General features: G+C 35.8%; 1 protein-coding gene across 2 annotated transcripts in view; it reads right to left on the reverse strand.

The window, feature by feature from the left end:
* The window catches only part of SMC5 (structural maintenance of chromosomes 5), a 91754-nt gene that overhangs the window by 44016 nt on the left and 26572 nt on the right, over nucleotides 1–21166 (reverse strand). For both annotated transcript variants that reach the window (XM_054583035.1, XM_054583034.1), the window contains exons 4-8: nucleotides 16805–16967; nucleotides 14070–14204; nucleotides 12591–12731; nucleotides 11093–11254; nucleotides 10258–10329 (exon numbers count right to left, since the gene is read on the reverse strand). In XM_054583035.1, coding sequence (XP_054439010.1) covers nucleotides 10258–10329; nucleotides 11093–11254; nucleotides 12591–12731; nucleotides 14070–14204; nucleotides 16805–16967 — 673 coding nt within the window. The remainder of the gene's footprint in view (nucleotides 1–10257; nucleotides 10330–11092; nucleotides 11255–12590; nucleotides 12732–14069; nucleotides 14205–16804; nucleotides 16968–21166) is intronic.

A 21166-nucleotide genomic window follows, 5' to 3' on the forward strand; every position in this document is an offset into this window, starting at 1 on the left:
TACCCACCCACCTTGGCAAGTGTCAAAATGTTTTCTGTGTCTATGAATCTGTTTCTATTTATTTGTTTTTTAAATTCAATTGTTGATACAGTTATGTATTTATTGCTATTTAATTTTCATATTTTTATCTTTTTAAAAATTATTCTTAAAGAACACCCTTTAATATTTCATATAATACCGATTTGATGCTGATGAATTCCTTTAGCTTCTTCTTGTCTGGGAAGCCCATCTGTCCTTTGATTCTAAATGACAGATTTGCTGGGTAGAGTAATCTTGGTTGCAGTCCCTGCTTTTCATCACTTTGAATATTTCTTGCCAACCCATTCTGGCTGGCAAAGTTGCTGTTGAGAAACAGCTGAGTCTTAGAGGGGCTTCCCTGTAGATAACTAGCTGCTTTCCTCTGATGCTTTTTTGATTCTTTGTCTTTAACCTTTGGCATTTTAATTATGATGTATCTTGGTAAAGGCCTCTTTGGGTTCATCTTGTTTGGGGCTCTCTATGCTTCCTGGACTTGTATGTCTATTTCTTCACCAAGATAGGGAAATTTCCTGTCATTATTTTACAAATAGGTTTTCAATTTCTTGCTCTCTATCTCTTCTCCTCTGGTGTCCCTATAATGCAAATGGTGGTATGCTTGAAGTTGTCCCAGAGGTTCCTTACACTATCCTCATTTCCTTGGATTTTTTTTTCCTGTCGATTGGTTGTTTTTTGCTTCCTTATATTCCAAATTACTGTATTGATTCTTGGCTTCAACTATTCTACTCTTGATTATCTGTAAATTATTCATTTCAGTTAATGTATTCTTCATTTCTGACTGGTGCTTTTCTATACTGTTGAAGTTCTCACTAAGTTCAATAACATCCTTATATCCAGTGTTTTGAACTCTGCATCTACTAGATTGCTTTTGTTTATTCTTTTTATGAAATTTTGTTCTGTTCATTCATTTGGGATGTCTTGTCTCCTTGTTTTGGCAGCCTATCTGTATTTGTCTCTATGCACTAGGTAGAGCTACTACATCTCCCAAGCCTGGAAGAGTAGCCTAATGTAGTACGTGCTCTGGAGGGGCCAGTGGCACAGCCTCTTCAGGCAGCCAAGCTAGGGACTAGAGGTGTGTCCCCTCTGTGGGCTGTGTACACCCTCCTCTTGTAGTTGAGCCTTGATTGCTGTTGGCATGTCAATGGGAGGGATACACCCATGGACCGATCAGCTGAAGGACCAGCTGTGACCACCAACCACTGAGCACCTTAGAGGATCAGCTCATGAAGCAGGACTTCAGCGGAGGTCTGGTTCCTGCTAAGTCTACCCTTGAGTGTGTCACGTGGTTGGGTGATAATGCTCTGATGTGGTCTGAAGATGTCTACTGGGTGCACTGGTAGTGGGGACCCCTGAGAGGCAAGCCAAGGTTAGCCACTGCCTGTATTCTACCCAGAACCACCTGACATGGGCTACAAAGCAATCTGCAGATGGCTGCTATTTGTGCTCCGCTTAGAGTTGCCCAGTTGAAGCCAAGACACAAACCAAGGCCACCTACCACTAGTGCCAGTCCTGAAACCACTGAGCGAGTGGTATGGGGCATGCTGAGGCCAGATGCTGCTGGAGGGATTTTAGAAAAATCTGAAGCATAGGCCAACACAGTCCATTAAGATGGAAAAGCCACTAGAAAGAGCTGGGTGAGCCTGATATAGAGGTGAGGTGTGGCTTGATGGAATCACCAGAGAGGGATAAACAGTGTGAGCCAGGTTGATGGAGACTCAGATATGGCACCTGCGTACTGGCTCTGTGAGGGAAGGGCATATCAAAACACAATGTCCACTGCCAGCACTTCTGTTTGGGAGAAAGCTGCCTGAGCTCTTGCCCTGATGCCAGACCCTTCAGGTCATCCCCATATGTTTTTGGTGTCTTTCAAGATGCTGCCTTAGTGTTGGAGCTTACAGGGAGTGAGTCCAAGAACGTCTATGTGTGGGTCCTCTAAGAGGAACTGTCTGGGACTCCAGAGGCCCCCCATCTCCCTTAGCCTCAATCCCTGCTGTTTTTTTACAGCCAGACATTATGCGGACTTTTCCTAGCACTGGAACCCTGGGATGGGGACCTGGTGTGGGGCTGGAACCCTTCACTCCTCAGGGGGAAATCTCTGCAGCCAAGATATCCCTCCTGATTTTTATCTGCCATGTGTAGGTGTGGGACAAGCCTGTTCTGTGTCTCCACTCCTACCAGTCTCGATGTGGCTGCTTCTTTGATTCCCTAGTTGTAGGACTTCCATGCAGCCATATTTCAGGTGGTTCTGAATGACTTTTTCTGTAGTTAAGTTGTAATTTTGATGTGGCTGTGGAAGAAGGTGAGTAACCTCTTTATCTACACTGCTATCTTGACCAGAAACCCCAAGGAAGCCTTGAAAACCAGCAGCATGCAATCATAGCTAAGTCAGCAGCCTAGCAGCCACTGGGGAGGTCAGAACAGGGTTACAGCTCATTCTCAGAGAATTGTCAATTATCTGATTTGTCTGGCTGTTTCCTGGGAAATCCTTACACTCCAGACTTATCTTTATTTGACCTGACTCCACAGCCTGCATACTGCAAAACAACTTTTTTCTGAAAGCATCTGTCAAAAACAGATTAAATAACAACTGTTTAACACCATAGTTGCTGGATGCATAGAAGTTGTGGCAAATAATAAGCTAACCAAAACGCATAAAAAGAAAATGCTAGAGCATGGGATGCCCACAGGAATCTTTGGAAGGTACTGGGAATCTAGAAGGCCACCGTACAAGTAGAAATGTGTGCATGCCCAGGCCTGTGAGTATGGTCCCAGAAAGACCTATGGAGCCCTTAGCTCTGTACAAACAACGAACTATCATCTCAAAGCTCTGTGCAAAGAGGAAGTGAAGGCCAACACGGAGTTGCAAACTTGCACTGAAAATTAGGCAAAATTTGCAACAATTATGGGGGCATTTACTTAAAAAAAAGAAAAAAAGAAAGAAAAAAAGAAAAAAAGAAAGAAACTGAATCTTGGTGAAAAGTGAAACTCCTGCCCAACTGAGTGCTAAAGGTGTAACCTCACATGAACCTGGAGACTCTCAAAGACTGGGAGACATACTGTTTCCCAATACTTAAGGAAATATTTGTCCAATCATTAGCTGACCACTAAGCTAACTGAGCACGCACTTTAGCAGTCATGTATGACAGAGAGTACAGATTTCACCGAATTAGAAAAGAAACTAAAAAACAGCAAAGACAACATCATCAACAAACAATGACCTAGGGGAGAGGAGGATGTCCCACTTCACAACGGTCACGAAATGCTATTTAAATTGTCCTGTTTTAAAAAAAAATTATAATGCATTCACCAAAACAAGAAAATATGAACCACATACGGGGGGGGGAAAAAAAAGGAGCCAGTAGAAAATGCCCCTGATAAAGTCAAAGAATAGATTTACAAAATAAAGACTTTAATCTAAAGAACTAAAGTAAGAGAACAATGTCTTATCAAATAGAAAATATTAACATAGAACTTTTTTTTTTTTTTTAAAGAGCCAACCAGAAATGCTGGAGAAAAGTGCAACATCTGGAATAAAAGATTCACTAGCGGGGCTCAACAGCAGATGTGACCAGGCAAAACAAAGTATAAGATAGGTCAACTGAGATTATCCAGTCTGAGGAACAAAAAAAAAGAAAAAAAGAAAAAAGAAAAAGAAATAGAATGTAGGACACAATCAAGTGTATTAAAATATGCCTGAAAGTCTCAGCAGGAGAAAAGGAAATGAGGCAGAAAGAATATTTGAAACAACAATGACCAAAAAACTCCTCAACTCTGATGAAAAACATTAATCTGTACATCCAAGAAGCTCAATTAATTCCATGCAGGATAAACTCAAGGAGATTCACATCTAGAAACATCACAGTTAACTGTTGAAAGACAAAGAAAAACAATTTTGTAAGCAAAGAAAAGTTACTCATCAAGTATGAGATCCTCAGTAGGAGTAACAGTTGATTCCTGACCAAAAGGCAGTGGGATGTCATTCTCAAAGTGCTGAAAATCAAGAATTTATATCCAGCAAAACTATCTTTACGCTATCCGCAGATTAACAAAACCTGAGAGAATTTGTCATTAGCAGACCTATCTTACAGGAATACTAAAGGAAGTCTTTCAGGCCAAAATGAAAGGACAATAGACAGTACCTTGAACCTATACAAAGATAATAAAGACTACCAGTAAAGGTAACTACACAGGTAAACAGAGGTATTTGTTGTTTGTAAATCTTTTTTTCCTCCTATGTGATATAAAAAGCAACTACAGTGGTATAATAATATACGAGGTCTGTCAAGAAGGTGTTCAGCAATATATGAAAAAAAGACATTTATTGAAGAAGATGAAAGAAACATTGTACATAAGACAATGATGCCTCAATCCCCTTAAAGTAGGCACCTTGGGACCTCACACAGTTCTCCCAGTCATCATCAGCTACCCCATATTTTCCTGAGTCTCCTCCATGGTCTGAAATCTCTTCCCTTTCAAAGGTGATTTTAGTGTTGGGAAAAGCCAGAAGTTGCAGGCTGCCAAATCTGGGCTGTAGGAGGGCTGAGGCACCTGGGTGATTTGATGTTTCGCCAAAAAACTCTACACAAGATGTGATGCATGAGTGGGCATGCTATTGCTATGAAGCTGTCAATCACTAGTTGTCCATAGCTGTGGTCTTCTGAATCAGATGAATAGTTTCCATGGAGGAATGTCCAAGCTTAATGCAATATTTGGTGCAGAATCATTGCTCTACTTGCTCAGTCATCTTGAATGCGATGGCCACACACTACATGTGCTCACTCAATGGTGTCTACCTCTCCCACTGACTAGTACAGTGAGGTTGTCACTGTTCATGCATACACATTCCAATCTACTTTCCTTGGCTGCCAGGCTACATTGATATCAAGCAAACCTTTCTCACTATATTAACTATGGATGGACTTTTTCTGCACAGAACTCATATATACTTGGTCTTTGTCCCTGGTTCCTCGCTCAGAGTTATTAAAACATTTAGAATTTCCTGAGTGAAAGAACTGTCTTTTGTTTTCCATATTGAGCCTCCTTCAATGATACTGGATTTATGCTAATAAGATGACTCTAAGTAGGACACCTAGATAGTTTCAGAATGGAGACTGGTTGCCGGAAGAACCAACATGATTAAAGGGGTTCGTTTTCAACCCCATCATGAACTCGAAAACAGAAGAGGGGCAGGAGACCACTATCAAATAATTTAAACAATCATTTCTACATAATGAAACTTCCAATAAAACTTTTGAACAACAAGGTGATAGGGCTTCTAGGCTGGTGAACATGTTGATAGGCTGAGAAGGTGGCATACTTAGAGGAAACAGAAGCTTTGCACCACTCTACCCTCAACCCCACACCTTGTCTTATGTATCTCTTCCATTTAGCCATTTCTGAGTTTTACCTTTTATATATAATAAACTGGTAATTGTTAAGTGTAGTGTTTTCCTGAGTTTGTGAATACTTCTAACAAATACTGAACTAAAGGGGTGTGAGTGTTGTGGAACCCCCTGAATTTGTAGCCAAGTCAGACAGAAGTGTGGGTATCCTGGGTTCTAGGGCCTTGAGTCTCCTGTCTTAAGCAGGAGCTATCTTGTACAACTGAGCCCTTTTCCTGTAGAATCAGTTCCAATCCCAGGTAGTTAGTATTAAAACTGAAATGAATTATATAGGACATGCTCATTTGGTGTCGGAAAATCAGACAATGTTATAAAACAAAACTGTAAAAAGAAATTATAAATCTGTGTTGACAAGCTATAATTTATATGAAATAACAACACAAAGAAGGGATGAAGCTACATGGGAACAAAGTGTTATATGCTACTGAAATTATGTTGGTATTAATAGGAATCAGATTACTATAAATTAAGATGTTACTAACTTCAAAGGCAGCCCCTAAGAAAATAGCTAAAAAAAAAAATACACAGTAAAAGAAATAAGGAAGTTAAAATGGTAGAACAGAAAATATTTAACATAAAAGGCAGCAATAATGGAGAAATAGCTGAGGACAAATTAGCAAAATGACACATACAAATCCTACCTTGTAATTACAACAAATGTAGACGGATTCAACATTCCAATTAAAAAACAGAGATAGGTAAAATGGATAAAAATCCATGACCCAACGATATTGTTTATGAGAACACCCTTTAGACTGGAAGACACAAATAGGTTTCAAGTAAAAGGATGGAACTTTACAGAGTCAAATAGAATTCTTTCCCTCTCCTAGCAATCCTCATTTTAGTAAAAGGTACCATTACCCATCAATTGTGAAATCAGAAAGTTAAATGTGATCCGTGATTCCACTACAGTTCAATCATTACCTCTACTTCTTGAGCAACTTCTGTTGGTTCACTTTTCTTGAAACCACCATTATATCTTGCCTAGATGACTATAAAAGCCTCCTAACTGAACTTTCTACTTTCATTTTTGCCCCATTTGGTCCATTCTCCAGAAGGCAGTCCAGAGTGCTTTAAAAATAAATAAATAAAATACTGTTTCTCTCTGCTTTAAGGTTTTCAAAGGCTTCTCAGGCTTTTTACTCCATTTAGAATCAATTTCAATTTCCTTTCTTTTTTTCTTCAATGGTCATCTAATACAGTCTTTGCCTACCTTTATATCACTACTTCTGAGGAATAATATTGGACCAAAGAGGATACTGGGGCAGAACTGTCAAAGTGTTGAGAAAAAAAATATCATTGTGAATTCAATATCCAACCATATTAATATTCCATAGTGATTGCAGAAAGCTTTTTCCTGATTGTGGATTTGTCTATTTTTTCATGAGATTATATTAGTTTTGCTTCCTAAATTTTAAAGCTTTACTGTTTGTTCTTTCTGCATCATGTTTTGTTTTATACAAGGACTCAGAACATTCATCATCCAAAGAGTCTCTCTACAACGCCTACAGAAAATATGTAACAAGAAAAAACTCTAAAAATCTCTACTTCTTCAAAAGGTAGAGCCAGAAGAAATGTGATATAAAAAGTAACATGATCAAATAAACCAATAAAGCATATTATTAAGTCTAAATAAAAACGTAATAAAAAAATGACATTTTAAATAACCAACAAATAAAATCCACTTGATGATACTCACATAGAGAGGAGGAAAACAAAATAAAAGCTAGCTAAGATTTTTATCTCAAGTGGAAGAAATACAAATTAACCTTTTTTAGAAAAACGTGTTATTTAAGCTTTAAGAGTAATCAGTAGACTAGGTTTAGAATACATAGCTTTAGAAAAAACAGATGAAGAAAAACTTGATCAATAGCAACAAAGTAAAAGGGATATAGGAGGAATCAAACAAAAAGTAAAGAAAGTAGAGAACAGTAAATGTGAACTGGTTAAACTTGTTTACTGTGTGAAGAAGCATCCCACACCGAGGAGAAAACATTTTCAAAACAAAACCCAGTATATATTATTTACAGTAAATAAAACGATGCAGAAAGAACAAAACCATAAAGCTTTAAAATCTAGGAAGCAAAAACTAATATAATCTCATGGGGAAAAAAGACAAATCCACATGCACAGGTAGTGACACTTTAAAAATGAATAAATCAGATAGGTAAAAAAATAAGAAAGTAAGACATTTGTGTAAATATAATTATAGTAGGCCTGTTCTAACACATATATCTTCACACATAACCAAATATACAAAACCAAATATAAAATTCCAAAGAGGTCTAAGTTCTAAGTTCTAGAGGTCTAAATATTCTAAGATAAATTCATAAAGGTCACATTTATTAACCATAAAGCAATATAAGCAGAACTCTACATAGAAAAGGCTTAAAAATCCCATAATTATAAAATTAAAACAACAAATATTCCTATAAATCCTTAAACAAATGAAAAGATTAAAATAAAAATGATAAAATCTACCCTGGCAGGGTGGCTCGGTTGGTTGGAGCATCATCCCATGCACTGAAAGGTGCGGGTTCAATCCATGGTCAGTGCACATACCTAGGTTGTGAGTTTGATCCCCAGTCAGGGAGTGTATGTATGGCATGTTTCTCACATGGATGTTTCTCTCTCTCTTTCTCTCCCCCCCTTCTCTCTAAAATCAATAAACATATCCTCAGGTGAGGATTTAAAAATATTATAAAAGTTAAACTGAAAAACAATAAAAAATTAATATCCTAAAATGTGCTTATTAAATTAAGAAAAGCTCTGCAAAGGAAATCATCAACAAAATAAAAGGCAACCTACTTGCAAATCAGAGAGAGAGAGAGAGAGAGAGAGAAAATAACCAAAACATATAACAATTTCATATAACGCATTATCAAAAAAAAATCTGATTAGAAATGAGCAGATGATCTGAATAGATGTTGTTACAAAAAATACATACAGATACATGAAAAAATGCTTAACCATCACTAATTACAAGGGAAATGCAACTCAAAACCACAAAGACGTATCACTTCATACCTGTTAGAATGGCTACCAGTAGCCAATGGCAAGGTTGTGGTTAAAAGGAAACTCTTGTTCACTGATGGTGGGAATGTAAGTTGGTGCAACCACTATGGAAAGTAGTTTAGAGGTTCCTCAAAAAATTAAAAATAGAACTAGCATGTAATCTAGCAATTCCATTTCTGGGTATTTATCCAAAGAAAACAAAAACACTTAACTTGAAAGTATATATGCACCCCCATGTTCAATGCACCATTATTTACAACTCCAAGGTGTCCATCAATGGATGAATGAAAAAAGAAAATGTGATATATACACAATGGAATATTATGTAGCCATAAAAAAAAAGTAAATCCTGTCACTTGCAACAACATGGATGAAACAGTAGGATTTATGCTGGGTGAAATAAGCTCGTAGATAGAGAACAGATTGGTGGTTGCCAGATGTGGGGGGTTTAGTGGATGTGTGAAATGCAAGACAGGTGTCAGAAGATAAATACATCCAGTTTAAAAATTTTGTAACTATGTACAGTGATGTATATTACCTAGACTTACTGTGGTGATCATTTTACAACATGTACAAATAACAAATCATTATGTTGTATGCCTAAAATTTATATAATGCTATTTTTTTTTAAAAAGAGAGTATAAGAGAAAGGGACAATAAAGGAGCTAAAATTTTACCCTTTGCAACAGTACGGATGGACAGGGAGAATGTTATGCTAAGTTAAATAAGCCAGTCAGAGAAAGACAAATGCCATATGATTTCACTCATATGTAGAATCTAATGCATAAACTGAACTAACAAGCAAAACAGAGACAGACTCATAGATGGGAGAGCAGGTGACAGCTAAGGTGAAGGGAGAATAGGGGGTCGAAGGACTGAGCAAAAAGGAAAAAGGACATAAGGACATGGACAACAGTGTGGTGATTGTGAGGGGAGGGGGACATAGGGAACTAAATGGTAATGGGGAAAAATACAATTAAAAACTACCAAAAAAAAAAAAAAAAAAAAGGCCAACTCTTCTGGAAAAAGAAAAAAAAAAACCCCAGAGACTCTTAGAACTAAGAAAGGTCAGGTATAAAAGACATTGCATAGAAGAGAATTACTTACTCCAGCTCTGCTTCTTACCCAATGCATCTGACCCATACACCTACTTTGAGCAATAACACTGTGGCAGCCAAGCTTCTGCCAGGAAAATCTGAGGTTTATTCTTTAGAGAAATAAATGAAAGGGGCCTGGAACTTGAGGATAAAGTCAAAGAAAAAGGAATGAGGCAGAAAACTGGAAGATTAACATAATGCTTCAACTACCAGGAGTGCTCCACGTTATATACCTAACCCTAAGACAGATAATTAAAAATTTAGTCCCTGAATGGTCCCGGAAAATTGAACCCTGCATACATCTGGGGATGTGTCAGCTAAAAAATCTACTTTCTTGACCAATCATCCTAAAACAACTTTGCCATCAAGCCCCACTAATGAAAAAGTAATCAGCTTTTTAATGCCCCACTACTCTTAACACAACTGAATAAATTCCTTATAATTTAATTCTATTAAGGTCACTGAATCCAATTTTATCATTACCCTAATTAAAAAAAAGAAAAACTATAGCCACACAGCTGCAAAGATCATACTGCACTCTCCCTGTAACTGTTACACTTTCAAATATTAATTTCCCTCATAGATTATAAGAAATAGATAATGACAAAGATCTTAAATAATTCCCAAACAAGAGACTGTCCCCAAATCCAGACTCAAAATAAATGTTAGGGCAAATTAGCATAAAAAATTTCAATATAGAATCTTACATCTTTATCTTTCCTTTCTATAGAATCTTGCTTTTGTTTGCATTTTTGAGATGTCTCCTTAATATCTGTTGCCTGTGAGATTGAACCAGAAAGATTAGTTAAAAACTTAAGCAAATTATGTGCTCTACCCATCCAAATACTAAGTTGTTATAGAAGTTAACCCTCAATACTTTTCCATTTCTTTCATTCAAACCAACTACATAATTATCACCAAAAATACATTATTTGCAAATCTATCGGTTATTCCTATTGATATTAAAAATAACTGCATATGCAGACATGTTTTTTTAATCTTTTCACACTTATTTCTCATGTTTTTTCACCTGATCCTAAAGCAATCCTATTGGACTGTAGGGTTACATAGTTTAAGTCATTCTCAAAAATAACCTTTGACTCCAAAATCTCCCTAAAGCACGAAAGTCATGGTCGTCAACATTTTAGTTATATTTGCAAAGTAGAGATAATATTCCAAATGCCATTATAATATTTATGCTAAGAAACATCAAAGTTTTCTCTATCACCCACCTCCAAAAAAGTATATATCTACAAAGACAATATAATAAATTCACAAAAGGAGTTCAGTGTTTCTAGAAATACTACTCTGAATCCTCTTATAATTAAAACAATTACATTTCATTTTTCTCTTTTCATTATCTTGATATTTCTATAAAGTAGCAACCTTCCAACAGTGATGATTAGAACCTTGAAAGCCCTGTCATGGTACAATTTCTAGTCAAAGAATTTAAGGAACCGAAGCAACAAGTAAATCTGCAGAATATTTTTTGTATGTGCTAAAATAAAATAGAGGAAGTCCAAAAATGAACCAGAGAAGTACCTTTGCTTTGATTCGAGCCTCCAAACTGCGACGCTGCTCTTCAATTTCTTCAATTCGACGTGTCATAGGAATCTGCCCATCTTTAAGTTTTCTGACTTCATCCTTCACTCGGTCACGAGCTAGTTTTACTTCTTCATATTCCTGACGAACATTTTCATATTCCTTGCAATTATCAAAAAAACAGAAGTTAATGTACTGCTAGCTTAAACTAACAGATATTCTAAAATTGAGGTAGAGGCAGAAACTAAATCAATGAAAAGACTTTTGATAGCCATTTGGTAGGTTTATTAGTATAAACATTTGCCCTCTGAAACAGCTTCAGAAATGGTGAATACTGACATAATGGTTTACTAAGAGTCTCAATACTCACTGAGCCTTTATCTCTATCAGTAGTTTGGACTCTGATACTCATTTTTTCCAATTTCTGAAACTTATAACCTAGTGGCTACTAAAATGAGCTTCTCTGTCTCTCAACGAGGAAGAGATATAGGAATGTATAAAGAAGCAAAAAGAACCCCTCAGTTATAAAAAGTAAAAATGAAAAAAGTAGACAAAAGGAAAATGAGTCAAAAAAACAAAAAGAAGCATGCAGGTGAAAATGCGTGTCATGTCACGGGAATTAAAATAAGTGGAGCAGTAAGAGAGCAGTAAAGAGTGAATGAGATGAAGTTAAAAAGAGAAAAGAAAAACAGAGTAAAGCACAAAAAAAAAAAAAGTGATCAATCTTAGAAAGTAAAAAAATAAAGACTTCATAAAAAAATAAAGACTTCATAAAACAAGGTAAAACAGGTAGAAAAAATAATAGGTTTAGAAAAATGTAATGAAAACAAGCTAAAGAAAGGAAAAAGTTTAATAATGGCATTATGGGACAGGGTATGATGAAGCAGGGGCAGGGGTGAGGGGGTGGGAGGGACACAAATAAAAGTGCATATTTTTCCAGTATAGTAACAACTATTACCATCCTAACCTTGGAACAAACATCATAAAACTTTTTTATTCTGTTTCACCCATTGTAAAGGAATGCATTGAGGGAACTGAATCTTTAACCCAAATTATGATCATAAATAATAAAATATAAACCATACAATGATTAGAAACAGTAGCCTCAGTAAAGCTCCTGAGTAGAAGAATACGGCTGTGTCTACAGCTGAATTTGATATTAGTGACACACTCCAAGTAAATTTTCAGTGACCTGAGGATAATCAAAAATTTAATTTCTACATGGGTAAACATTTTTAGATTTTAACAAAACTATATTTAAGAACTAAAATCTGAAAGGAATCCTACATTTGAGTTCTCAGACTTAATAAAATGGTACTTGTTATTACATTAACAACAACATAGCACACAGCTGTATAACACAAAGAGAAATAAATTTTATTATATATGATATAAAGCAAAAATGAACAAAAGCACCTAATTTGAATCTTAGCCCTTCTTTATAACTTTTCTGCTACTTAAAGAATCACTATTTTAGCCTCTAATACTTAAGACTTACCACCCATGGCCTCTTTGCTTCAAGCATCTCAATCAAATCTAAATGTCGCTTACGTTCATAGAACCTCTCCACATCCTGTTTATATCGTTCATTCCTCTGAATCATTTTCTCTAGATACTCAGTTTTTTCTTTGCATGAGGTCTAAAATAAATATTTGTTTAAACAATTAGTTTAACTGAAAAGACAACACGTCAATTTTTTAACAACAAAAAATGTACAATGCCGACACATTTTACAATAAATAATTCCATAGATGCTGTTAAGAACCATGTAAAACGAACACGCACACGTAAGCTCTCATCTAGGCTCTATAATTTATTAAGCATGTAACTGTGAGGAAGCCTTGCCATGTCACTGAGCCTGGACTTCTTGCCTAAAGAGAAGAAAGTTATCTGCCTCATTGGTCTCAAGGGTAGAAGCAATTTACTTGCTATAGGTGAAAGTTCAACAAAAGGTGTAATGTGATATGCAAGTAAAAATATTATTATTAATATTATGAACACACATGACTTAAAGACTTAGAAATAAGATGAAGCAAAGCTAAAATTTAGCCTTTAAATTGCAAAACAGAGTAACAGATACAAAGATGTACTTAGAATTTAGCAGAATATACTCATTTTCATTTCACAAGACAGTAGGTAGTTTCATAAGTGTTTCAGATGGGAATATTAGATTGTTTGATGTGGGAAAAGGTAAAAGGACTGATGGGGTATCTTAAGTAAGATAAAATAATCACAACTCCTTTGGTCATTCACTCTGCATAAGTGCAATAATAAAAATAATATTAAATTATAACAAAACACATATTATGAAGCATCGATAGTTACAGTTTAAGAAAAATCATCAGTTTACAGGACTTGTTATTAAAAAATTTACTAAAATATTTTAGTTGCTGGCCCCTGAAAAATGATTCATTAAATAAAACACCCTTACAAATGACTGCAAAAAAGACATTTTAAGTTTATATGTTTTATTAAAGATTAAAAATAAAAACTCAACACTACTACGAAATGTATAGTTTTCTTATAAAATCTACCCTCATGCAACTGAAAAAAAAATACCAGAGCTGGTTCAACAGAGACACAATATTAAAAGCTGTATGGTATCTGCTGTCTTACACAAAACCTTACGCATTGCCTAGCACATACGAGGTATTTAATAAATATTAAATGAGTAAGAGAATAATACTTAAACTTCCTGAGAGGGGAAAAATACTTTGTAATACTATTATTCCTTAGAAATTCAATTAATAACATATATTTAATGAAATGATAGTCAAATTTTTAAAACTTTACATTTAGCAAATCCATTCTCACTTTTTGTCACCTAATTAATGTTAGCAATACAAATACAACCCTGTGTGAAAAAAAAAATCACAAATATATGAATTTACTCAATGAATCAGATTTCACTTTCCCACATTTTGAGAAATGGAAATTAATGAGGGACAATAAAAATGAGTCATCTATTTATAAATACCTCTAGTTGTTTTTCTTTCTCCCTGAAGTTTTTAAGTTCACAGTGGTATCTGTGCATTTCTGGAGGACCAATTGATTTCTCAGTAGCCTCAAGTAGTTCAATTTTACTGAGTTTAGCAAATTCTCCAACTTTATCCTAAAACACAAAACTTAAATATCAGCAACTATTACCATTTACAAATATCTTCAAAACATATTCACTCAATGATCACACTTGTCAAGATAAAATAAAAAAACTTTCTTGAGATGTGATCTTAATATAAACTCTCTTTTCACATATATTCTTTAAAACAGTAAAACTGAGGATATAAATGGTCACCTTTTTAAGAACCTTTAAGCAACTTTCTGTGTGAACACCTTCTTATAACATACACAAGAATAAACTCAAAATGGATTAAAGACTTAAATGTTAGACTCAAAACCGTAAGATTCCTAGAAGAAAACATAGGCAGTAAAATCTCAGACATTTCTCATAGCAACATTTTTTCTGATATTTCCCCTTGGGCGAGGAAAACAAAAGGAAAAAAATAAACAAATGGGACTACAACAATCTAAAAAGTTTCTGCACAGCAAAGGAAACCATCAACAAAATGAAAAGACAACTTGCTGTTGGAGAACATATTCACCAATAATATATCTGGTAAGGGGTTAATATCCAAAATATATAAAGAACTTATAAAACTCAACACCAAAAATACAAACAATCCAATTAAAAAATGAACAAAGGACCTGAATAGACAATTCTCCAAACAGGATATACAGATGACCCAGCAGACATAGAAAAAGATGCTCAATGTCACTAATCATTAGAGAAATGGAAATTAAAACTACAATGAGATATCACCACACATTTGTCAGAATGGCTATCATCAGTAAGGGAACCCCCGTGCACTGCTGGTGGGAATGCAGACTGGTGCAGGCACTGTGGAAAAGAGTATGGAGTTACCTTTAAAAATTAAACATGAAGCTAACTTATGACTCAGCTATTCCATTTCTGGGAATATAGCTAAACAAACCCAAAACACTAATTCGAAAGAATATGTGCACCCCTGTGTTCGGTGGAGATTTATTTACAAATAGCCAAGATTTGGAAGTAGCCCAAGTACCCATCATTAGATGAGTGGATAAAAAAGCTGTGGTACATTTACAAAATGGAATACACTTGGCTATGAAAAAGAAGGAAATCTTACCTCTTAAGATAGCATGGATGGACCTGGAGATTATTACGCTAAGTGAAATAAGCCAGTCAGAGAAAGACAAGTCCCATGTAATTTCACTTATATGTAGAATCTAATGAACAAAATAAACTAACAAACAAAATAGAAATGGACTCATAGATTCAGAGAACAGACTGATAGCTATCAGAATGAAGGTGGGGTTGAGGGAGTGGGTGAAAAAGGTGAAGGGATTAAGCAAAACACTAAAAAACCAGAAACAAATACACCCAAAAAACTAACAAACAAACAAAAAACCCTCACAGACACAGACAAACAGCATGGTGATTACCTGAGGGAAAGCGGGGTGAACGGAGGTTGGAGAGGGTAAAGGGAGGATAAACAGTGACAGAAGGAGACTTGACTTGGGGTTATGAACACACAATATAATATACAGGTGATGTATTACAGAACTGTACCCCCTGTGAAACCAACATAATTTTATTAACCAATGTCACTCCAATAAGGTCAATATAAATTCTATGTCAATGTTTCCAGGCTGATTTATATTCACATAATTAAGTTTGGGATAAAGGAAAAAAAAAAATCCCCTGGATGGAAATGATCATCTATTGTGCATCAATTGGAAAGTTTAAAAAAGAAGCAATTTTAAATATCTACTTCTGGAAATCATCTGACATCAACTGATAAATGCTTTCCAACCTTAATTTTATTTGTTATAAACGTAATCAAATCATCGTTTCTGGAAAACAATGAACTATAATTCAGTTACTGTTACTAGACAGCATTCAAAGACAAATTTAAAAGGTATTTGACTTTAACATTTCACGTGCATTACCAAATGTTTTATTTTTACTAAACAAAATATATAAAGGTTTTACAAGGCATGCTAAAAGATTTAAGAGTTTCAGTATATCAAATATTTTATACAAAACTACTCATTAAGTTGTTAAAAAATTTTATGAACCTACAACAAATGGAAGCACATAACAATTTAAGCTACTCTCTGCACTTGAAAATAATACAACTTTATCTTCTGTACAATATAACAGACTTTCTATTAATCGAAACTTTCCAAGTTACTATAAATTAATAAGATTATACTTTAAGACAGTGACTTTCAACCAGTGTGTAGTAAGAATTTTTAAAACATGCAATACCTAACTATTTATTCAGGGGCGTGGACCTCTTTTCCCTTAGACTGTCAAGTGAAAAAATGACAACAGCCAACATAACCATAGCTGTATGATATAAATGAATCAAAATTACACCTATTTTGTTTTAATTTTGGTCTGATGGGTAAAAAACAGTTTTTGGTGTTAACACAGAGAAGTTTAATAATTAGTTTATATGTGCCAGGAGATAAAAACGATTGAAAATTGCTGCTGTAAGAGATGAGATGCTACCTTTTAGAAAGAACAGTTAGTATTAAGAATGCTATGGTCAATTTAAATGGTAATCTTTACAGTATCTCTGAAAAAGTACTTACAGTCTTACATGGCACAAAAAGAAAATATTTATTTACAAAGCTTTCCCAGCTTTACATTTAATTCTCTCATACCTGAGGTAGAAACTGGCAAAGATTTCCCACTTGAATATTTAAGGCTGCAACTTGCTCTTCTACTATTTTCTGGGTTGTTGATTTTTTGTTGATGAACCAAAGGGACTGATTTTTTGCCACGTCGATCTCACGGGTAATTATAAGATTTCCAGAAGTCCTGAACCTAGTAAAAAAATATTTTTAAAATTTTTACATTCAAAATAAATGTAATACTTCAGAAATAAAACTTCACAATTTCTCTTGCACCACAGGTTGCTGAATAGGATTATTATTTTAAGTCTTTTCCTTTTGACATTTTGGCCCCTCTAAAGAGGAAAACTTTGACATTTTATTAGTAATAACACATGATTTAATACTCTTTCAACATTCATAATCATTTAGACTTAAAATTAAAATAAATGCCAATACTAATTCCTAAACACTGCCAGAGGATTTGCATATGTGGAGTTATTTATCCTTTAATCATTATGCTATTCTCTAATTAAATGCACTGACTGCAGTTCAAAATGCACTGATATATAAAAGCATGAAACATAACAGTTAAACCTTGAAAATCCCTCTACTTGAAAAATGAAGCCAACTCTAGCATATGCATTTCCAGACAGCAAAATTGGCTCCCCATGACTTCCCCTCATAAGGTACCCCACTATGCATTCAGAGGAGACTAGTTCACATGGCTATACAGGAACATTAAACAATAAAAAAAATGTGAAAGAAGGGTATTTACTTATTTCTTGCTTTTAGAAGTACTACTGCTCCGCACCTCCCATCTATCCATCTATCTTCTTCACTGTGAATCAGCAGTATGCGGTAGAAAGATAAATTGTTGGTATCCAATAGCTATATGACAATAATTTATAAATGTTGTATGTATAGATTATACCGTAATCAGCACTCTCCAAAGAGTAAGATTTTAGGGCAAAAAAAAAAGTAGTTGTGAATTTACATTTTCAGCATAATGACTAATAAAGAACCTTTTTTGATTGTCTTGCTACGTACAGCAAAAATTAATAGGTAAAATACTGAACCATCTACATAAATTCACTTATGAATTAGCATGAAAGAAAGGAATTCTAGTCAAAAGCCCAAGTATGGACCCAGGAGTGAAAAAATGAGGACATTTGGCAAACCAGGTAATCTCGCACATTCGTTTTCTTGATCTCACAGGAGAGGGATGTTGCAGACATAGCCTAAAGCTACAAAGGTACAGTGTCTAATAGAAACCAACCTCTAAAGGCCACACCCTCCGTGTATGAGCAAACTAGAAATACTACACCACCCTCCCCACCCCAGCTGCAGCAGGGTAAACTGTCTGTCTTAAACAATGGCTTGAACTGTGAAACAAGCAAAAAACCTTCCCTGAGAGTTAGTAAACAGTCAGTCTCGAACAGAGTTGTATCTTGAAGTTCCATGACATACCTAAGGAGGTTCAAAACCTCTCCAACTGAGAATTCTATATATTGGGATTCTGGATTTAAAGTGTCCAATGGTCTGTGACAGAACTTAATAAAAATTCCCTGTGTAGGAAATCTACCTTTATCCTCCAAGAATTAACACAGATGAAGTTAAAAGATATGGGAGTATCTCACTGGCTCACTGGCAAAACACACATGCATGCACATGCGCACACACACACAAAACAAAGCATCAGGAATAAGAACTAGCAGAAATAACAGAAAAGTAGAATCATATTAAAATTAATGGACTCCAGAATAAAATATGTAGGTTTAATATATTTTAAGAAAAGACTGAAAATATAAATAAACAAGAAGAAAATCTGAAAAGGAACCAAAGAGAAATGGAGCTAGAATGTCACAGAGAGACATAAAAAGAAGAAAAATATGAAAGATGTTGAAAGACATGGATGAATGAGTCAGGAAGCCTAACAACTGTCTAATAAGAGTTCCAAAAGTGAAGGAGCCAGAATAGGTCAGAGGCAGTATTTAAAGATTTAATAAATAGATGAATTTTTCAAATCACATATTGAAGAAGCTCATTAAATCCCCAACAAAATAAAAAATAAACCCACACTTAAATATATAATAAAATTAATAAAACACTAAAACCACATATAATTTCAAAAGCCTCTTGACAAAAAGAGAATTACTATGAAAGAAACTAAGATTAGGTTCACATCTGAAGATGATAAAATTATACTTTGCATGTGCTGGAAAAAAATCTATTGATATAAAATTTTATATCAAGCAAATACAGCTTTCAAGATAAGAGCAAAATAATATTTTCAGACAAAAACTAAGTGTTCCACTAGAAAATCCTCATTAAAGGAAACTTTAAAGAATGTCCTCTAGCAGAAAGCAATCCTAAAGAGAACACAAATAGAAGAATGAAAAGCAAGGCAAAGAGAAAATATGTGGGGTAATTCTAAACAAATACTAACAGTATAATAGTTATATCTTGAAGGGTTTAAAAAAATAAGATCTAATTAAAATAGCATATAAGTTCAGAGAAGATGTTATTATTAAAATAATAGTACTTCAAGGTCTTATTCAGTGGGAGGAGAAAAATATTTAATTAACATTAAAGTGTTTACATTAAGGGACTTCTGGTCAAGATGGCAGAGTACACAAAAGCTGTGCTCACTTTCTCCCATGGCCATATCAAAACTACAGAAAAACCGTCTTTGATAACCACCTGAAGACTAGCTGAACAGAAGTCCTATGATGAAGGATAATGTAGGGTAAATGGAGGCAATCTGACTTCCTCAGCCAGGTGTCTGGGGACCTAAGATAAATACTGTTCTCAAAGCCTCGAGATTGGGCCCGGTAAGTATTCCCATAGCCTTGAGTCTGGGTCCGATAAATGGTTCCCATAACACTGAGTCAGCTCACATGCACAGAATCTCACTGTTACACAACCTGCTGGCTCCCTGTCGACACACTCAGCTTTTAGCATGTGTTAGATTCGTCCACCCTTGAATAAAGGCCTGTCCAGTATCCCCAAGGCTCCACGACTTTTCGTCCTGGCTAACACCATTTTTGCTGCCTGTTGATCCCCCAAAGCCACACCCAACTCAAGCACCAGCCCAAGCTACTTCCAGAAGCTTTTGGACCCAAGCAGAGGGCCTCAGCTAGTGCTGTAGATTTCCTACAACCTCTGCAAGGCCTCAAAACCACAAACAAGCAGCAGTTGGATTCAGTGTGCCCTGTACCTCTTGCTAAATGCCCCCAAGCCCAGCACAAGTAGCAGCTGGTCTCAACTTGCATCTTAATGCCCATCAAATGGTCCCAAGACTGGAAAACACTGTGGCCTGTATTTGCCTGGAATTTAGCTTCAACAAGAAGCAGTTGGCCTCAGCGCACACTATGGTACCCAACAAAGGGTTCCAAGCACAGCACTAGTGGCAGCCAGCCTCAGTTTGCAGCACAGCCTCTCCCAAGAGCCTCCAAGACCAGTACGAACATAAACTAACCATGGATTACTTTGTAGCTCCCACTAGGTGGACCCAGGTCAGGCGCAAAGACGGCTGACTAAAATCTGCACCAGAGCCCCACCTAAGAGTCTCCAGAACCAACAAACCCAGCGGCCAGCTTCACAGCACACCAGAGCACACCCAATCAGCTCCACAAACAACACCTAAAGGGCGGATTCAGATGGCATCAGAGCCCTGCTAAATCAACTCCTTACTGTGGGGTAAGCCCCCACACAACAGCTTGTCTGCTGCAGTTACAGTGAGCCCTCACAGCGAGCCAACATGAAGGTTAATCCTATCCATTGATGTGTCAATAGCAACCAAGGCTCAACTATAATAGGAAGGTACAAACAACCCACACAAGTAGCACCCCTAAAGCAATGGGCTCAGAAGAACAGAGAGATTGTGCCACTGGGCCTCTCAGAACATCTACAACATAAGGCCACTCTGCCAAGTCTAGGAGACATAGATCTACCTAATACATACAAGCAAACACAGGGAGTCAGCCAAAATGAGATAACAAAGAAACACATCCCAAATGACAGAACAGGACAAAACTCCAGCAAGAGAACTAAATGAAATGGAGACAAGCAATCTACCAGATACAAATTTAAAAAAAAAACAAAAACCAAAAAACTGATTATAAAGGTGCTCAATAAACTTAGGGGGAAGAACAGATGAACTCAGTAAGAACCTCAACAAAGATATGGAAATCAGTAAGAATACATTAGAGGGACTAAACAGATTAGTTGAAGGATTGGACAGAAGGAGCAATCTGAAAGACAAAGTCACAGAAAACACCCAATCAGAACAGCAAAAGATAAAAGAATTTTTAAAAATGAGGACAGTTTAAATGAGCCCTGGGAAAACAAATGTTAACAGCATTCACATCACAGGGGAACCAGAAGAGAAGAGAGAGAGTTAGGAATTGA

Source organism: Pteronotus mesoamericanus, unplaced genomic scaffold (genome assembly GCF_021234165.1).
Source record: "Pteronotus mesoamericanus isolate MK-2021 breed Mesoamerican mustached bat unplaced genomic scaffold, CSHL_Meso_final contig_73, whole genome shotgun sequence".
In the NCBI taxonomy this organism is placed as follows: domain Eukaryota; kingdom Metazoa; phylum Chordata; class Mammalia; order Chiroptera; family Mormoopidae; genus Pteronotus; species Pteronotus mesoamericanus.